The following is a 19,916-nucleotide window of genomic DNA, read 5'->3' as shown; positions in this document are numbered from 1 at the left end:
ACACACACACACATACACACAAAACAAACAAACAAACCTGTCAGAGCGGAGTCAAAAGCCTTCTGTCCCACATATTCTTCAGCATCGCCTCGCTGCAGCCAGACCCCCTCCGTTCTCCACAGCGTTGCCTCCCTCTCCCTGACCTGCTGGTATCATTTTGGCCACGTTCTCGTGAGGTCTGTGCATGTGTCCCTGCCACCATGTCTTGGACTGGCGGCACGCGTCTGGCTCCTGCTTCCCATAGTTTCTGTGTTCAGACTGGCCATATGAGGATAGCCCGTTATGATTTGTTTCCCTCTCCTCGAACGGTGAAGTTGCAGTTTTCCTCCTTTCGTCTTCCACTCTTCCTATATTTCCACGGTTAAGAATGTACAAGTATCTGCGGGGACCAGATCAGTATGATTTTTGTACCTCGCACACAATTTTTTTTTTCTCATCTTGCATTTTGGCATGTTTATCCTGTGTTGTGCTGGCTCCATAACAAAAATTAAGGGAGCAAGTGGTGTCCACTTACAATAGAACGTCTTATCGCGGAATTATGCAAATTGACTGTCTTTTTTAATAACTTTCATCTTTCAAGTATTTCTGTCTGATTTATATGTAGGATTACGTTTCTGAGAAGCCTTGGATGAATGTCATCTGACGAGAGGAAACAAGTCACGTTTGAATAACTGCTGAGTGTCGGTTTGCGACAGGGGTGCGTGATGTCTCCATGGTTATTTAATTTGTTTATGGATGGGGTTGTTAGGGAGGTGAATGCAAGAGTTTTGGAGAGTGGGGCAAGTATGCAGTCTGTTGGGGATGAGAAGGCTTGGGAAGTCAGTCAGCTGTTGTTCGCTGATGATACAGCGCTGATGGCTGATTCGGGTGAGAAACTGCAGAAGCTGGTGACTGAGTTTAGTTAAGTATGTGAAAGAAGAAAGCTAAGAGTAAATGTGAATAAGAGCAAGGTTATTAGATACAGTAGGGTTGAGGGACAAGTCAATTGGGAGGGAAGTTAGAATGGAGAAAAACTGGAGGAAATGAAGTGTTTTTGATATCTCGGAGTGGATTTGAGAGCGGATGGAACCATGGAAGCGGAAGTGAGTCACAGGGTGGGGGAAGGGGCGAAAGTTCTGGGAGCGTTGAAAAATGTGTGGAAGGCGAGAACATTATCTCGGAAAGCAAAAATGGATATGTTTGAAGGAATAGTGGTTCCAACAGTGTTATATGGTTGCGAGGCGTGGGCTATAGATAGGTTTGTGCGAAGGAGGGTGGATGTGTTGGAAATGAGATGTTTGAGGACAATATGTGGTTTGACGTGGTTTGATTGAGTAATTAATGAATGGGTAAGAGTGATGTGTGGTAATAAAAAGAATGTGTTTGAGAGAGCAGAAGAGGGTGTTTTGAAATGGTTTGGCCACATGAAGAGAATGAGTGAGGAAAGATTGACAAAATGGATATATGTGTCAGAGGTGGAGGGAACGAGAAGTGGGAGACCAAATTGGAGGTGGAGAGATGGAGTGAAAAAGATTTTGAGCGATCGGGGCTTGAGCATGCAGGAGGTTGAAAGGCGTGCAAGGAAGAGAGTGAATTGGAACGATGTGGTATACCGGGATCGACGTGCTGCCAGTGGATTGAACCAAGGCATGTGAAGCGTCAGAGGTAAACCATGGAAAGTTTTGTGGGGCCTGGATGTGGAAAGGGAGCTGTGGTTTCAGTGCATTATACATGACAGCTAGAGACTGAGTGTGAACGAATGTGGCCTTTGTTGTCTTTTCCTAGCGCTACCTCGCGCACGTGCGGGGGGGAGGGGGTTGTACTTCATGTGTGGCAGGGTGGCGACGGGAATGAATAAAGGCAGCAAGTATGAAATATGTACATGTGTATATATGTATATGTCTGTGTATGTATATATACGTATACGTTGAAATTTATGTATATGTGCGTGTGTGGACGTGTATGTATATACATGTGTATACGGGTGGGTTGGGCCATCCTTTCGTCTTTTTCCTTGCGCTACCTCGCTAACACGGGAGACAGCGACAAAGTATGTATATATATATATATATATATATATATATATATATATATATATATATATATATATATTTTTTTTTCTTTCTTTTTTTTTTTCTTTTAAGAATGTATGTGAGAAATACTTAGAAAAGCAAATGGATTTGTATGTAGCATTTATGGATCTGGAGAAGGCATATGATAGAGTTGATAGAGATGCTCTGTGGAAGGTATTAAGAATATATGGTGTGGGAGGAAAGTTGTTAGAAGCAGTGAAAAGTTTTTATCGAGGATGTAAGGCATGTGTACGTGTAGGAAGAGAGGAAAGTGATTGGTTCTCAGTGAATGTAGGTTTACGGCAGGGGTGTGTGATGTCTCCATGGTTGTTTAATTTGTTTATGGATGGGGTTGTTAGGGAGGTAAATGCAAGAGTTTTGGAAAGAGGGGCAAGTATGAAGTCTGTTGGGGATGAGAGAGCTTGGGAAGTGAGTCAGTTGTTGTTCGCTGATGATACAGCGCTGGTGGCTGATTCATGTGAGAAACTGCAGAAGCTGGTGACTGAGTTTGGTAAAGTGTGTGGAAGAAGAAAGTTAAGAGTAAATGTGAATAAGAGCAAGGTTATTAGGTACAGTAGGGTTGAGGGTCAAGTCAATTGGGAGGTGAGTTTGAATGGAGAAAAACTGGAGGAAGTGAAGTGTTTTAGATATCTGGGAGTGGATCTGGCAGCGGATGGAACCATGGAAGCGGAAGTGGATCATAGGGTGGGGGAGGGGGCGAAAATTCTGGGGGCCTTGAAGAATGTGTGGAAGTCGAGAACTTTATCTCGGAAAGCAAAAATGGGTATGTTTGAAGGAATAGTGGTTCCAACAATGTTGTATGGTTGCGAGGCGTGGGCTGTGGATAGAGTTGTGCGCAGGAGGATGGATGTGCTGGAAATGAGATGTTTGAGGACAATGTGTGGTGTGAGGTGGTTTGATCGAGTGAGTAGCGTAAGGGTAAGAGAGATGTGTGGAAATAAAAAGAGCGTGGTTGAGAGAGCAGAAGAGGGTGTTTTGAAGTGGTTTGGGCACATGGAGAGAATGAGTGAGGAAAGATTGACCAAGAGGATATATGTGTCGGAGGTGGAGGGAACGAGGAGAAGAGGGAGACCAAATTGGAGGTGGAAAGATGGAGTGAAAAAGATTTTGTGTGATCGGGGCCTGAACATGCAGGAGGGTGAAAGGAGGGCAAGGAATAGAGTGAATTGGAGCGATGTGGTATACCGGGGTTGACGTGCTGTCAGTGGATTGAATCAAGGCATGTGAAGCGTCTGGGGTAAACCATGGAAAGCTGTGTAGGTATGTATATTTGCGTGTGTGGACGTATGTATATACATGTGTATGGGGGGGGGGGGTTGGGCCATTTCTTTCGTCTGTTTCCTTGCGCTACCTCGCAAACGCGGGAGACAGCGACAAAGTATAATAAATATAAAAAAAAAAAATATATATATATATATATATATATATATATATATATATATATATATATAGAACAGACCAATGTGTCCTGCTGAGGCTGTTTGTGACAGTGGAAATCATAAACTCACAGATTAATGTGGTAAGGGTAGAATGGCGCACAGATGATGGAGAAAGAAACGCCTGCAAACTGTTCATGTAATCCAGGAGTCGCAAATATTGTTAATCGTGGACTTGAAGCGAAACGTTTATCAAGTCTTTTGTCAAAGGTATATATATATTGCTGCTGTCAATCACCCAATTGGTAAACGAATGTTTAAGGGTAAGTCTACAATCAGGTTCGACTTTGTGTCTCTGAGGTTCTTTGTAGCAAGGTTCAGAGCTGTGATGGCCTGGTTCGTGGTGGGTTACTGAGTGACGTTCATTTACTGTACGCGCAAAGGCATTGTTCCCATTGTCATACAATCCCGATCTATAACTCTCATCATATTTTTACTTCGTGTTGTATGTTTTTTCTTGAACAGACAGAATAGGATGAAGTATATGTATGTAGCATCAGTGTAAACAAACTCTGTTTGGCAAATTTGAACCAAGTGTGATCGAGAAAAAGACATCCTTGCTTGGTCTGGTCAGTCACTCGTGGGCCATGACAGAAGACGCAGTCGTGTTCTGGGGGACGCTGATTCAATGAACTGGGTGTGGCTACAGCAGCGAGCACTTGGTGTGTCAGATTACCCATGTAAGACACGTCTTTGCTCCTGCACGTTTAGGTAGTCTGATTTTCAGGTTAATAATGGATCTGTAGGTACAGCCTACTTTGGTACTGAAAGAAATTTTTTGTGTTCATCCAGCAACGAAAGGATTTGTGTCAGGGAAAAGGATTCTCTTCGACGTCTGAGGGAAATGTGGGAGAACGAAATGTCTCCCATGTCTTGATTAGTTATCAGATCCCTTCAATGGGGCATCTGGAATAAGGGTTAATTCAAGATCTTGTAAATGAAGGTTGTGATTAGTGGTATGGATTGGTTTCCAAAGATCCCCAAGGAAAGAATAACAACCTCTTCAGTCATGAAATACAATATAGAGGTAGTGTGTGATCATGTGTAATGCTGTGCTATTGGATGATTTATCCCCAAACCTTTCCTGGCATTCGCCAACACCATGCTGAACATGAAGACTCTGCGCGAGATGGCAACACGCTGGTCTGTGAAAGATCTGGCCGAGAGTAGGAAGGGTCGATGAAAGCTCATGTTGAGAGTCACTGGGAAAGTGACCATCTTCTTTATATATAGGATCTACTGAAGCCTCCTCCGTCTGCTTTGGAATTCTACCCCCGTTTTCCTGGAGCAAATATACGGGTGGGTCCGGAAGGTGCCACTGTATCTGCTGCCTTCTGGAGGCTTCACACCTAGAAGAGATTTTCTGAATCTCTCTCTCTCTCTCTCTCTCTCTCTCTCTCTCTCTCTCTCTCTCTCTCTCTCTCTCTCTCTCTCTCTCTCTCTACCATTATATGTACACTTTCGGCTCTGTTGTCTGCACGAGGCCACAGGGCAGTGTATCAACCATTCCCATCTCGACCATCCCGTGATCTTGCTTCATTCTAGGGGTATAAATTGACGTCAGTATAACACTGTCTTCTCCCCGCACCTCACCTTAATTTCCTGTACCCAGGCATTTAAGGGGATAATCTTACCACGAAGCTCATTTTCCCCCTCCTTACCATCCTCGTCTTCGGTGTTTGCTCATTCCTTCTCCTCTGGAGATAAAGGGAGCTCCATATAGTGTTAAAGCAACATCGCCCAGACCACACCCAAATATAAGACGTTTTACCCTGTCATTGTAAGGCCGAATGTAGGGGTCAGTGTAGCGTCCGACACAGCATGATGTACCGACACTCAGATTTATAACAGTATAGTGAGAGTCTTTATACTGACACTGCCTCCTCCAGTCCTCTGGCTGGGTCGTCGAGATAAGGCGAAACATATTCGTTAAAAAGGAAAAGAACTGTTTTAAGGCATTGCAAATAGCATCACTACTTTCCTATCAGACACCAGAGTCAAGTGCGACGGGCATGAAGGAATACAATAGACAGTTTACTGCAGTGGAGTGTGTTGCCTACGTTGGTGTACCCAGAATGGGGAACTCGTCCTGCGCCCATCGCCTCGCTGTCGTATGGCTCACACAGATCAGTCTAGTGCTCCCTCACGGCTCTCGTGGAGAACCCACCAGCTTCAGCAGGTTTCTGGTTTCAAGGTTTTTTTCTGCCAGTGATCACCACTGGGCGTGGGTGTGCTCCTGCCAGTCCCCTGGCTCAGAGTCCAGCAAGTGCACCTTGTCTGATCCATGGGTCGTCATTAAGGACCCTCAGTTGAAGGATCCTTGTGTCCATCCTGAATTGGTTACACGTCGGCCATAGGACGTGTGTACTCCTCCAGGATTAGTCGATGAGTTTGTGTGTGTAATTATCTATTTGTGCTGTACGGGGAGAGGGGTTCTACGCTCGTGGGGCTCCATCTCTCAAATATTTTCGTCTATACAACTTCTGTAATGTCTATATGTTGTCTGCATTATAGCCATGCCCTCAGTCATTTCATTCCCTTCTTCCACTATTCATATGTTATAAAAGTACGTCTTTATGTCTTCTCTCGTCAAGTTTCTTGCTTAAATCTCATTTTGTCATGTTCTGTGTCCCTACATTTCTCCAAGAACTGTTTCCACAGTCCGCGTCGCTAAAGTGTTTTGAGATTCTAAAGGTTGTGATCAAGTTACCCCTCACTCTTCTCTCTTCCAAGGTAGGCAGGGTCGTACCCTCTATAGCCTCTCCATGTGTATGGTGTGTCCATTGGTTGACGGACCACCGTTAGTCATGCTGGCAATTACCGTCAGTTTAATTGTCGCTAAAATGAGTCATTATTATCATCCTTGTGGACATCATTTTCTTCGGTGTTATCACTACATATTTGCTGTCATTATTATCATCTTAATCTTCCTCATAATGATTATTATGCTCATCATCATGTTCATCATCATCATCATCATGGTCATCATCATCATCATGGTCATCATCATCATCATCATGGTCATCATCATCATCATCATGATCATCATCATCATCATCATCATGGTCATCATCATCATCATCATCATCATCATCATCATCATCATCATGGTCATCATCATCATCATCATGATCATCATCATCATGGTCATCATCATCATCATCATGATCATCATCATCATGGGTCATCATCATCATCATCATCATCATCATGGTCATCATCATCATCATCATCATCATCATCATGATCATCATCATCATCATCATCATCATGGTCATCATCATCATCATCATCATGGTCATCATCATCATCATCATCATCATCATCATCATGGTCATCATCATCATCATCATGGTCATCATCATCATCATCATCATGGTCATCATCATCATGGTCATTATGGTCATCATCATCATCATCATGGTCATCATAATCATCATCATGGTCATCATAATCATCATCATCATCATCATGGTCATCATCATCATCATCATCATCATGGTCATCATAATCATCATCATCATGGTCATCATCATCATCATCATGGTCATCATCATCATGGTCATTATGGTCATCATCATCATCATCATGGTCATCATAATCATCATCATGGTCATCATAATCATCATCATCATCATCATCATCATGGTCATCATCATCATCATCATCATCATCATGGTCATCATAATCATCATCATCATCATGGTCATCATCATCATCATCATGGTCATCATAATCATCATCATCATCATCATGGTCATCATCATCATGGTCATCTTCATCGTTGTTGCCGTAGTCATCATCTTTCCTTATTGTATTTATGATCATTGTCATTTGTGTTGTCATGGTCATTATCATCATCATCATGAACATTAGTATCATCATCATCATCGTCGTCGTCGTCATCATCATCATCATCATCACTGCCAGTTGGTCATGAAGGACGAATCTTTGAATTACCCGCCATGTAGCCCGGCCAGAATGCATAGGTCGAATTTTGAACCTTCCGTGGGAAATATAACATTATCCTGCTGGAGAGAAACACTATATGATAGTAATATAAACCATCTCTACGAATAAGGTATCACCAGTTAAGTGTTGTATGTAATTACGGTCATGTAATTACAAAACAGAACCAGATTTTGGGTAAGCGAGGTGTCAGGTGACCACGTCGCTTGGCGGTGGTGGTGAGACAAGGTGACAGACAGCGGAGGCGCACGGGTCGCAATGGACGAAGGGTTCGTAAAGGAATTATTCTTGATTTGGATATTGTTTCTCATGTCATTTGATGAGGATTTAGTTAGGAAATGAGTGAAGGTGTAATGACATGTTTAGCATGTGGAATGAGTCACATAGGTTAACAGGTCTGGACTGTGTTTGTTAAATTGGCTGTTTAGTCGGGAATAGTTTGTTTGCAACTGATATTCATGAACTTACATAACGTAGTCAAATTTCGTGTCACTTTTGTTCAACAGGGAATGTTTCATATATAATCTTTATATTGATATATTTGACACCAAATTTATACGTACATTTCAAAATCATTAATGGACGTGAAATACTTTTGTTATGGTGAAACTTTTGAGTTTAAATGTTACTCACTTAGGGAGGCCCAGGGTTCGATTGTGACACAGTCGTTAACATAAACAGCACCATGTCCACACCACCACCACACATTTGGTCAACACCACTACCACTCACACACACCCACCAAGTCCACGACCGCTACCCAACTACCAGGTTCATACTACCACTCCTCAGGTCCACACTACCACCACCAAACCCCACTGGGTCCACACTACGTCCACCACACCCCACTGGGTTCACACTACCTCCAATGCACCCCGCTGGGCTCACACCACCACCCCACTGGGTCCACACTATCTCCACCACACCCCACGAGGTCCACACTTCCTTCACCAGATCCACACCACCACCACCCATCAGGTTCACACCAGCATCCAGCTCCACACCGTCATCATAATCCACACCACCACTAACACCTAACAGGTCCACATCACCACCGCTTTCACCCACCAGGTCCACACCGCCCACCGGACCCACGTTCTAGGTCCACACTATAACCGCCATCCACTAGCTCCACACCATAACTAGATCCACATTACCAACACTAGTCACCACACCGCACTATACCACTGCCACCACCCACTAAATTCACACCGCCATCCAACCGTTCCACTGCCACCACCAGTTTCTCACCACCACCTACGAGTTCCACACCACCACTACCACCTCTCACAAGGTCCACACAACCACCACCACCACCACCTTCCACCAGTTCCACATCATTACTCACCCGGTCCACACTACCGCCATCAGCTCCACACCACTACCACCTTCCACCAGCTCCATACCACCACCACCACCACCCACCAGGTCCACACCACCGCCAACGCCTAACAGGTCCACACTACCACCACCACTCACCAGGGCCAAACTACCGGCCACCAGCTTCACCACCACCACAAGCCACCAGCTCCACATTGCCACCCGCCAGGTCTACACCAGTCACCAGCTCCACACCAACACCTAACAGGTCCACACCAACACCACTACTCGCCAAGTCCACACCACCCATCGGGTCCACATAACCAACCATTAGATTCACACCACCTACCAGCTCCACACCACCATCAACACCCACCAGCTCCACACAATCACTACCACCTCCCACGAGGTGCACACAACCACCACCCATCAAGGCTACATCACCACCATCACCCACTGAGTCCACACCTCCAACACCAGCCACCAGCTCCATACCACCGCCGCCACCACCTACCAGGTCCACACCACCACCCACCAGCTAGACACCACCATCACCACCACAAGCCACCTGCTCCACACTACCACCTACGAGCTCCAGACCACCACCACCACCTGGCAGGTCCACACCAGCCACCAGCTCCACACCACCACCACCCACTACGTCCAAACCATCACCACCACCCACCAGGTCCACACTACCATCCACCAGCTCGACACCCCAGCACAAACTACCACCACCATATCCACACCACCACAACCCACCAGCTCCATACCACCACCACCCGCCAGGTCCACACCAGCCACCAGCTCCACACCACCACTGTCGCCACTTACCAGGTCCACATCACCACTGCCATTGCCTACAGCTCCACGTCACTACTGCCACCACCTATCCGGTCTACTCCACTAGCCGCCACCTCAACACCACCACTACCCTCCTGTAGGTCCACACCACCACCAACACCTAACAGGGCCACTCATCCACCACCCACCGGATCTACACCACCGACCAGGTCCACACCACCACCCACTGAGTCCACCCTACCACCAACAGCAACCAAGTTCACACCATCACCTGCTCCACGCTACCACTGTCACCACTATCAGCACCCTCCAGGTCCATTTTACCCCCACTACCAACCAGGTCCGCTGCCTCCACCACCCATCACCCACCAGGTTCCATGCCACCATTCACCAGGTCCATACCATTACCACCACCACCCACACACCCACCAGGTCCACTACAACCAGCTACCCACCAGGGTCACACCATCAACCGCAAGGTCTTCACCACCACTACCACGTCCACCTACCACTAGGTCCATGCCACCACTCCCCAGGTCCATACTAACAGCCACCTGCTCGACACTACCACCACCACCACAATCCATCATCTCCATGCCAACACTTACAAGGTCCACACTACCACCATCACCACAGTCCATCATCTCCATGCCACCACTTACAAGATCCACACTACCACCATCACCACAATCCATCATCTCCATGCCAACACTTACAAGGTCCACACTACCACCATTACCACAATCCATCATCTCCATGCTACCACTTACAAGGTCCACACTACCACCACCAGCTTCCCGCCATCACCGTCCACCAGGTTCACACCACCCTCACTGTCCACCAGATTCGCAACACCCTACCAGCTCCACACCACCACCCCAATCTACCAGGTCTGCACCAACACAAACTACCAACAGGTCTACACCACTACCCACAAAGACAGTGCTACCACCATCATCACCTATCAGGTGAACAACACTACCACCCACCAGGTCCACACTACCACCATTACCCATCAAGTCCACGCCACATCCGCCAGATCCACACTACCACCAACCACCAGGTCTGCAACGGTCACCACCACTCATCAGGTTCCCACCTCAGCAACCCACCAGGTCCACTACCATTTCTACCATCTCACATCAAGTCCACAATACCACTGTTATCATAACCTCACACCAGGTTCACATCACCACCCACGAGGTCAACTACCACCACTAACTAGGGTCATATCACCACCACCCACTAGGTCAACTACTTCCATCACCTCCTACCAGGTTTACATAACCTTTACCCACTAGGTCCACTACCACTCTTTGGGTTCACCACCATCACTACCCACCAGGTCCACCACACTATCTACTAGGTCCACCACCACCACCACTACTCACTGGGTCCACCACCACTGCCCACCACATCACCACAACCAACACCAACCACTTGGTTCACCCCACTCGCCATCATCACTCACCATCTCAACCATCTCGTCACCTTTCCTCTGTTGCCTCCTAATTTCACCTCTCTCCCCCCTACCCCCCACCCCTGGTGTGATTCTCACCTCAGCATGGTTCTTGCCGGCAGGTCACTCTCGCCAGGGCCTCAAGTGCCGCATGTGCAAGACGAACGTGCACGTGGAGTGCCAGGAGCAGGTGGGCAAGTGCCAGCCCAAGTCCCGGCTCCTGCGACGCCAGCGCTCCACCTCCGAGATCGAGAGCAAGCAGATGGAGGCCGGGGAGGAAGACAGTGAGTACGGCATCGCAGATGTCATTTTCCAGTTGGTTTATGTATGACATTTTTCCTTACGGTGTTCCATTCTGGAGGGATGGGAGGCAGCTCCCGGGGCCTGGCCCCTCGTAGTGCCAGGAGCCACACTCCTCCCCCGCCTCCGCTCTCCTCTCTGCACCTCCATATGATCTGTTCTCGAACTGTCTTTTTCTTATTTCAGAAGACGCAAGAGGTCTGAAGAAGCATGTTCAGAGTAGACACGAACCTCTTTAACGTTGTTAGAGTTTGCAAGATGGTTCCTTAGCTAGTCAGCCTCTTGGTCACTTCATTACAGTCGCCATACTTACCTAGTCAAGATTGTTGTCCATATTTACAGTTAAGATGAACTGGACGCATTTGTTACTGTGACACTGATCCCATGACCTCATATATTTTGACCCCACCATGATATTGCTCATCCTTCCCTGACCTGGACAAGTGTGGTGCCCGACAGGCCAAGTGTGCCCTGTATCGTCACTACAGATGTAAGGACACCAACACCTGTAGCACGTGACTGCCGCAGGGGGTTTGGGGATATGTAAAAGTACCCCCAACCATTAAGGTGGTCCAGATGATCATTAGTATGTTATAGCACGCCATTCAAAGATTAATTTCCATTCATTGAGAAGTGTCCCTCTTATTTTAGGAACCATTTGGAATGTTTACACATTTTATATGATGTAATTCTGCATTTTGTATGATTCGTGTTCAGTAAATGTAGTGATATGCCAGCTAAGGGAGACGAGATAACTCAGGACGTATAACATAACTGTTTGTCATTTACTGTCCAACAGAAATTATGTATGAACGGTCGTTTTCAGGAACCATTCACGCAGGAGTACCGTTGGGTAAATATTAAAAGTATGTTGAGCTTCGTACATATTGAGAGTAGATTATTTAACACGTGTGTATGCACTTCAAGTATATCACAACAGCAAGACCGGTTCTTGTGAGGGTCGAGTCGTAAAGAATTGTCTGGACTGTCTGCAGCTGCTCACAAACGCTCTTGGATTTGGTCCCATAGCAGCCGTTCACGCTGTTACCATCCGCTCACTACTCCACGACCATCACTGCCACCACTATGAAGGGAGATAAAGAGCCACACCACGTGAGCCAGAGTCGTCACTGAAGGTCGCCCACCAGACGCCTCGGATCACTTGTGACGTACCAGGTACCAGCCAGACCAGAGACCGTCCACTCATCAAACGTTATGGCATGAAATACGACTCGTTTCTGCTGCGTTATGTGACTAGGTGTTAGTGATCGTCTGTGGCTGGTCGCCTTGTGGCCCTACAGCAGATTATTTTCCTTGGCTGGAGAGCGTCAGTGGTGTCTGTACCATGAGACACTTCTAAGAATTCATATATTGTCCTCCACATGTCGATATCTCTGTCGTAATATTAACCTTGTCAGTGTCATACACGCTGCAGCATCATCATACTAAGCAAGAGGCCAGAAAATCCTTCCAGACGAATCATTCTGTCGTTCATTGTGCATGACACACGACCACGTCGGTCGGACAGAAGTGTCTTAATGTTGAGAACACTAACGGTGTTGTGGTTGGCTGGTGGTAATGGGTGGACCTCCTCTTGTGTTCCAGCCTGGCCTCTCAGGACCTTCAGCACGCTCGACGCTCGACCCTCCGGTTAGTTGATTACGCCGGCACATGAGTATTGGCTGGCTTGAGGCCTCGGCAGTAGTACCATTAATCTCGTTTGATACACAACACAGAAAACGGTTTGGTTTTTCTCTTGTTACATTTGAACTAAGATTGGTAAGTAGATGACGAGAGGACTTTGCAGGACAGCAGATTAATAGCTCTGAATATTGCATAGTCAGTCAGCGTTGCGAGCTTCTTGCCTTCCACTTACTTGATTAACTAACATGTTTGTGTGTGCGCGTGACGGGTTGCGAGCGTCTCTCTCTCTCGACACCGCAGGTCTATTATAACCGCAGCAGCAGCCTGGGCAGCCTTACTGTACCCGAGAGAGGCCATACCAGGTCACATGCTAATGGACTGACCCATGCTGAGTGTGGTGCCCTAACATCTGTAGTGACTAAGACAAGCACTAATGTATGATTGCGACACTTGGCTTGTGTACTCTGCCGACACTTGAACCAATTGCATTTGAGGGGTAGAGGGCAAAGCCCCCCGATGGTAATATCTGTGTTTGCTAATGCCCCACAGTGCCTGTTTCTCCCCAGCATATTTACCTTGAATTTACTTCCTTGTACATGGAGTCGTCACCTGACCCACTGTATGACTCCAGACACAACAGTACACAGCACCGGTACTCATCATCACAGCTACACCGCACACATGATGAGATAACCATTCCTGACACGACGCCTCCCCATGTAGTAGGTCCTCGGGTCATGGGACCCGCGTCCCACAACTCCTTATCGTTAGTTAACACTTATATTTTACGTTATCCATAGTTTGTGTTCATGATTCACTAGTGTACATGACGTGGTAGGGGCTGGCACACTGACATCTGCCAGACACCAGCAGACACAACACTTGAGGACTTGCTGGCCAGCAGCTGTAAAGATTGAATGTTAGCATGTTTGTGCGGTAACGGAGAGAGGCGGTTTATCACTGAAACAACTCCCTAAAGTAGTCCATAAGATGTTGACGTTCTGCAGTCAATAATGAGTCATGTGATGGTCTTGTTCAGGCCTCCGTATTTATACTTGACCGCATGTCATCAGCCGAGGAAGATATAAAGATCAGGATTTGATTATGTTTCATTTGGCTTGATATTCAGGAGTGCATATGTTCCTCTTTATATCGTGGTATTCATGTATAATCAGTCATATCCGGCCTAACTGTGTTAGTATCATAAACTCATGGAACAGGTTCCTTCCCTCTGTTGCTCTGGGGTTAATATTGTGAAGTGGTATGAAGCTCCACTGATAGTGGAGCGAGCGGCTACCTCTCACTTTGGTAGGCGGCGGTGATGGTACCGGCCAGGTGGCATACCCCCAGCCACCTACCACCTGTCAGAGTCAGTACGGCTACCAACCACAGGGAAGGTATTGGGTATCGGATGAGGATGGTATGGTGTACTGGATGGGGAAGGTATAGGTTACAGGATGGCAAGGATATAGGGAACTGGACGGGGAAGGTATAGGGTGCTGAATGGGGATGGTATAGGGCATTGTATGGGAAGGTATAGGGTACTGGATTGAGAAGGTTTAGGGTACTGGATGAGATAGGTATAGTATATTGGATGAGAATGGTATTAGGTACTGGGTAGTGAGGATATAGAGTACTGAATTGAGAAGTGATAGAGTAATGAATGAGGAAGGAGGGAATTATGTGATTACAGTGTTGGAAGACTACCATTAGTAATTATCTATGAGGAGCAATGAAGCTGCTAGGTGTGAGGGACAATGAATGTACTAGATGTTAGGGACACGGAAATTGCTGAGTGTGAGGGCTAGTGAAACTACTGGGTGAGGGCTAGTGAAACTACTGGGTGAGGGACAGTGAAACTACTGGGTGAGGGCTAGTGAAACTACTGGGTGAGGGACAGTGAAACTACTGGGTGAGGGACAGTGAAACTACCGGGTGAGGGACAGTGAAACTTGCTTATGAAGGACAATAAAGCTTATGGGTGTGAGGGACAGTGAAACATGGTTATGAGAGACAGTGATAACGCTGGTTGTGAGGGTCACTGAAACTACTGAATGTGAGGGGACACTGAAGACTGGGTGTGAAGATGTCTCGTGTGAAAGTTTGTGTACAAGGAAAAAACAAAGTGGTTGTAGATGAGAGAAGAGGTACTTGGTTGTGAGGGAAGCGGAAGTACTGTTTGTGAGGGAGCCGAAGGTACTGATTGTGAGAGAATAGAACACTGCTTGTGAAGAAGGCGAAGATGCTGGTTGTGAGCAAAACGAAGATATTGGTTTTGAGGGTAACTGAGGTATTATTTGTAAGGGAGACTGAGGCAGTGGTTGTAAGGGAGATGGAGGGATTAGTCGTGAGGGAAACTGAGGCACTAGTTGTGAGGGAGACTGAGGTACTGGGAGTGAGAGAGAGAGAGAGAGAGAGAGAGAGAGAGAGAGAGAGAGAGAGTTTGGTATTATTCAGCACTTGAGAGAATCGTGGTACAGAGAGAGGCACTTAAGGGTTACGTTGGACTAGGGTTGCAGGAGAGTAGGATGTGTGCGTTCCAGGGAGATAAGTGAAGTTGGTTGTGGGGTTCTTGGGGGAGTGGAGGTGACGCAGGTACCGGCGACTCTTATAGATTGGAATGGACGGGTTCCAGTCTGACATACTGTGAGGGTACAGACTAGCATGATCAATAGAGCCTTACGTTTGATTGTATTTATACACTTGCACCTCTACGGGTTTAACTTGGATCTATAATGCCCCCCAGTGGTCACGTGGTTCCCTCCCTGAGGTCACTTGGGGTTATCCCATCAAGAGGCCATTGTTCAAGTCAGCAGGAGTTGCCATGGGACCAGACGGTACTATCTCACACCACAAGTTATTTGGCTTAATCTACATATTGCCACTGTTATCTGGTTATGATGAGTGTACATGATAGCCTAATGATTTATCGCACAGTAACCTGCCTGCGTCATTATATAGCAGTTTTGGAACCCGGTGTGCCCTCCAATGACACTGTTCACATGGAGGAACTATTCCGTCGTGGAGTTGCCTTTGGCCAGCCCGCACATATACACACTGATGTAACATAATCCTCACGTTTATCCCTTGCAGTGCCCCAGAGACCGGGTTAATCCCATGAGAGCCTATGTCTGTCATGTAACAGTCCTCCCACAGGCTGTCCAGCGGCCTCACATCCCCTTTAAGATCCCCAGGTCGGTAGATACGAACTACGACATGAGCTACAGAGAGCCAGCCATCAGTACCAGACGACAGAGCATCAGATGTAGAGTTTGACGAATCACGAACGCAGAACGGCCGCCGCCTCTCTCGTCCGTTTTCCAGGACTTTACGAGCTTTTCATGTCTTTAAAAACGTTATACGTAAAGCTGCTAGAGCCCTGTAAAATTAGAGCCTCTTATAACTCTTTTTACACTCACACACAAATACAGAACACTGGACACCCCCAGCAGAGCCCCTACGCAAAGCCCAGCACCTCCCATAAAGCCCTGAGCATCAGGTATAACATGGTGCCCCATCTCTTACAGCTGACTCCAGTCCCAACTTCAGCTCTCTAATCGCCAGCCAGCCGACAAGGCGAGGCGCTGAGCCGTCTTCTCCCAGTACGACTACCGAGATCCAAATAGGTATTTTAGGGTCCATGTTGGGCAACTGGAGATGTCCCGCGTCCAGAGTCCCTTAGGGAGCCCTCAGGGGGCCCCCAGGGAGACCTCAACACGTTTAAAGACGTGCGCACGAGAAGAGTCTAGTTTAGCCCAAGAATATGGAGCTCTGTCTTTAGTGTGGTACTCCGTCAGAGTGTTTAGATTCACTTAATTTTCCATCTATAGTATTAATGATAGCGCCTTCAGTGCCAGCGTGTGGTAGCCCTCTAGACAGTGTTTTCCGTGTCCCATGTTTTTTTACATAGTTCGTGACATGTCATATTTGTACACACAGTTGTAATGGTTTCCTGTCTACTTGTTATGATTCATGATCCAGTGAGATTGTTTCCTCTTTTGTAGAAGTTAGAATAACCTTTTGACGGAGTATCGTAGAAGCAGTCGAGACACACCTTTGTTCTTAGAAAGATCCTGTCAAGTTGTAGACACAAATTGGCTAGCCAGAGTGCTAAACTAGACTCCTAATGACCCCGGGAGGGCAAGAGGACCTCCCGCTATACGTGTCTTGTTCCCTGCATGCCCTCCACCCTAGGCTGAGCCGAGTGTAGCGGTCGAGTCGTCACGGCCAGGAAACAGTGTGTGCTAAAACAAACCCTCGGCTCTCGTCACAGTGAAAACAAAACAAAAGAGATCGCTTTGTCTTTGACTTGCCACCAGAGATGTAGAGCCACATCCGCCGTGTTACCGAGAGATAACACTTGACGGGTTAGTTTTATGACACATGTGCTTCTAGCAGGCGAAAGAGAGCGCGTTCTTTTTTAGAGCAAAACTCCAAGTATTTCTGGTAGATTAATCTGAGCTTTTTTTTTTTCTTTTTTATTGAGAGAGAGTAACCGAAGGTGGATTTTCAAAGTTTTATATCCTCGGTGTTTCTTTCAGTCTCTCTCTCATCACTCGGGCGCAATATTTTACCCCTCTCAACCCCTTCCCCTTCCCCCTACAAAGTGTTGCAGTACAGGGAATTTATTAGCGTAGCAAAAGTTGCAGTTCCGGCGAGCTGTGTGTATTGCTCATGGAGGAGGAGGAGGAATTTTTTTCTCTCTCTTTCATGCGTAGCGCATCACCACATTTTAGACTAGCGTAGGCTGTGGCGGCCCCGGCCGCATCCTGACCCCGGGCCTGGCATTTGTGTGTGCCGGCGGCCCGCCCAATCTTCCCTCCACCTCACTCCAGATGAACCTAGAGACCAAGGTCTTCCATCCCTCCCTCCCCCCTTGCACACCACCAACCCATCCCCAGCTCTTCTCCCCTTAGAGCTCTTGAGTGCTGTATGCTTATCTCCGTGTTAGAATGTTCTGCACATATAGTTCCCCCGATATTCTGCGTGGGTATGCATCTTCTTTTTTTATGTCTGTCATAAATAAGGAACAAGTAAGTCGCGAATTGCATTACTGCTTCCTAAATAAGCCCACGGACCACCCCATCCATGTGTCACTTAACTCATGCATTTGATTCATTGTCAGTATTATAATTATGCCATTTTCGATTCCAGTTGTCATGTGTACAGAATGTACGATAGGAGGAAAAGTTGTCAATTTTATCTGTTCATCTGTTTATACGTGACCTGGATTGCCGGGTCATTAGGTCAGATACACAGGACACATGTCCCATTTGTAAGGGGAGGGGTGGGGGGGGGGTAAATCTCATGGATACTCAGATCACTTTGAGGTTATGTACACTCATAACACCCACGCCCAGTGGGATACACCCACACCTCCCAGGGGTACACCTTCATGATACCCACACCTTCCAGGGGTACATCATAACAACCACACCCCTACGGGCACATCATACACTAACACTTAAACCTCCTACGGTTACATCATACAGTTACACTCGCATCCCTCACAAGGAACATTATACAGTAACACCCACACCCACACATCATACAGTAACAGCCACACCCACATGTCTTACAGTAACACACACACATCGTTCAGTAACACCCACACCCACGCGTCTTACAGTAATACCCACACCCACACATCTTACAGTAACACCCACACCCACACATCTTACAGTAACACCCACACATCATACAGTAATACCCACGCTCTCAAGGGATGCACACCACCAACCAGGCCACTTAAGGATACACCCACACAACTCCCACGCCTCAGAGGGACAGTCTCACATTCTGGTGGAGACACCAGCTCACTCCCAGGGCAGGCTAATGCTTCCTCACCCCTACAGGGTAAGGGTTCAAGATCTCTCTCTCTCTCTCTCTCTCTCTCTCTCTCTCTCTCTCTCTCTCTCTCTCTCTCTCTCTCACACACACACACACACACACACACACACACAAAGGTATAGAACACACCAACTCCCACTGGAGGGTACACCTTCCACCACCCACACCCTGGGGGTACACACCAGCGCCCCCTGGAGGGTACACCTTCACCCACACCCTTAGGGGGACACACCAGTGCCCCCTGGAGGGTACACCACCCACACCCTAGGGAACACACCAGCGCCCCCTGGAGGGTACACCTTCCACCACCACCCACACCCTGGGGGGGAGATGGGACACCACGTTCCCAGGGCCGGTGTGGGTGGCGCGCCCCGTGGGGCCGCACACTAACAACTCCGCCTGTTGTGTTGTTATAGACAAGACAGACAAGACGGAGGAGGTGGACCTCATATACCAGGTGCTGAAACAGGCGGGAGACCTGGGTGGGCGCCGCAGTACTCACGGCTCCGTAGAACGTGACCTGGGCCGCGAGCTGGGGCGTGACCTGCCCCGTGACCTGGGGGGGTCGGCGGCCTCCTCTGGGTCTGGCAGCGCAACGTCCCTCCACCGGCGTCACCCGCGACCTACTAACACCGGTTCAACTCTGACCGTCAACCCCGCCCCTGTGGCCTCCTGCTCAGGTACTAACACACTAACCCCACCAAACCTCTTACCTACTCCCTCCTCCCAGTCCTTCCATAAGTAACTGACAACTTGTGTCGTATTTCAGTACTGTCGTGGCTTAATCTAACTTGGTGCAGAGTGTTTAGACATTTATATCCCTCCTGTTTAATATTAGAATAACTTGATTCAGTCTCCAACGAGGAAGAAATGTCTAAACTCCTCCTCACTAGCTCCATATGAAGACATTTTAGTACTCAAAGAATTGTGTTTCTCTCAGAATGTAATCTCTAAAAATCAGATGTATTAATTCTCTCCTGGCAATTGCCTCACTTCTGCTTACGTCTTTCTTGTGATGTTTAAGTCCTTATCTTCACACCGACAGTCTTGCAGTATAAGTAT

The 19,916-nt window shown here is 47.4% G+C and overlaps 1 protein-coding gene across 1 annotated transcript in view; it reads left to right on the top strand.

The window, feature by feature from the left end:
• Positions 1-19,916, top strand: part of Stacl (SH3 and cysteine-rich domain-containing protein) — an 898,939-nt gene that overhangs the window by 727,789 nt on the left and 151,234 nt on the right. The window contains exons 13-15 of the mRNA XM_071674332.1: positions 11,183-11,344; positions 16,532-16,630; positions 19,271-19,534. Of these exons, the coding sequence (XP_071530433.1) occupies positions 11,183-11,344; positions 16,532-16,630; positions 19,271-19,534 (525 nt within the window). The remainder of the gene's footprint in view (positions 1-11,182; positions 11,345-16,531; positions 16,631-19,270; positions 19,535-19,916) is intronic.

This window comes from Panulirus ornatus, chromosome 1 (assembly GCF_036320965.1).
Source record: "Panulirus ornatus isolate Po-2019 chromosome 1, ASM3632096v1, whole genome shotgun sequence".
Taxonomy (NCBI): domain Eukaryota; kingdom Metazoa; phylum Arthropoda; class Malacostraca; order Decapoda; family Palinuridae; genus Panulirus; species Panulirus ornatus.
The sequence above is the reverse complement of the archived record's forward strand: the minus strand, read 5'-3'. Positions and strand labels throughout refer to the sequence as shown.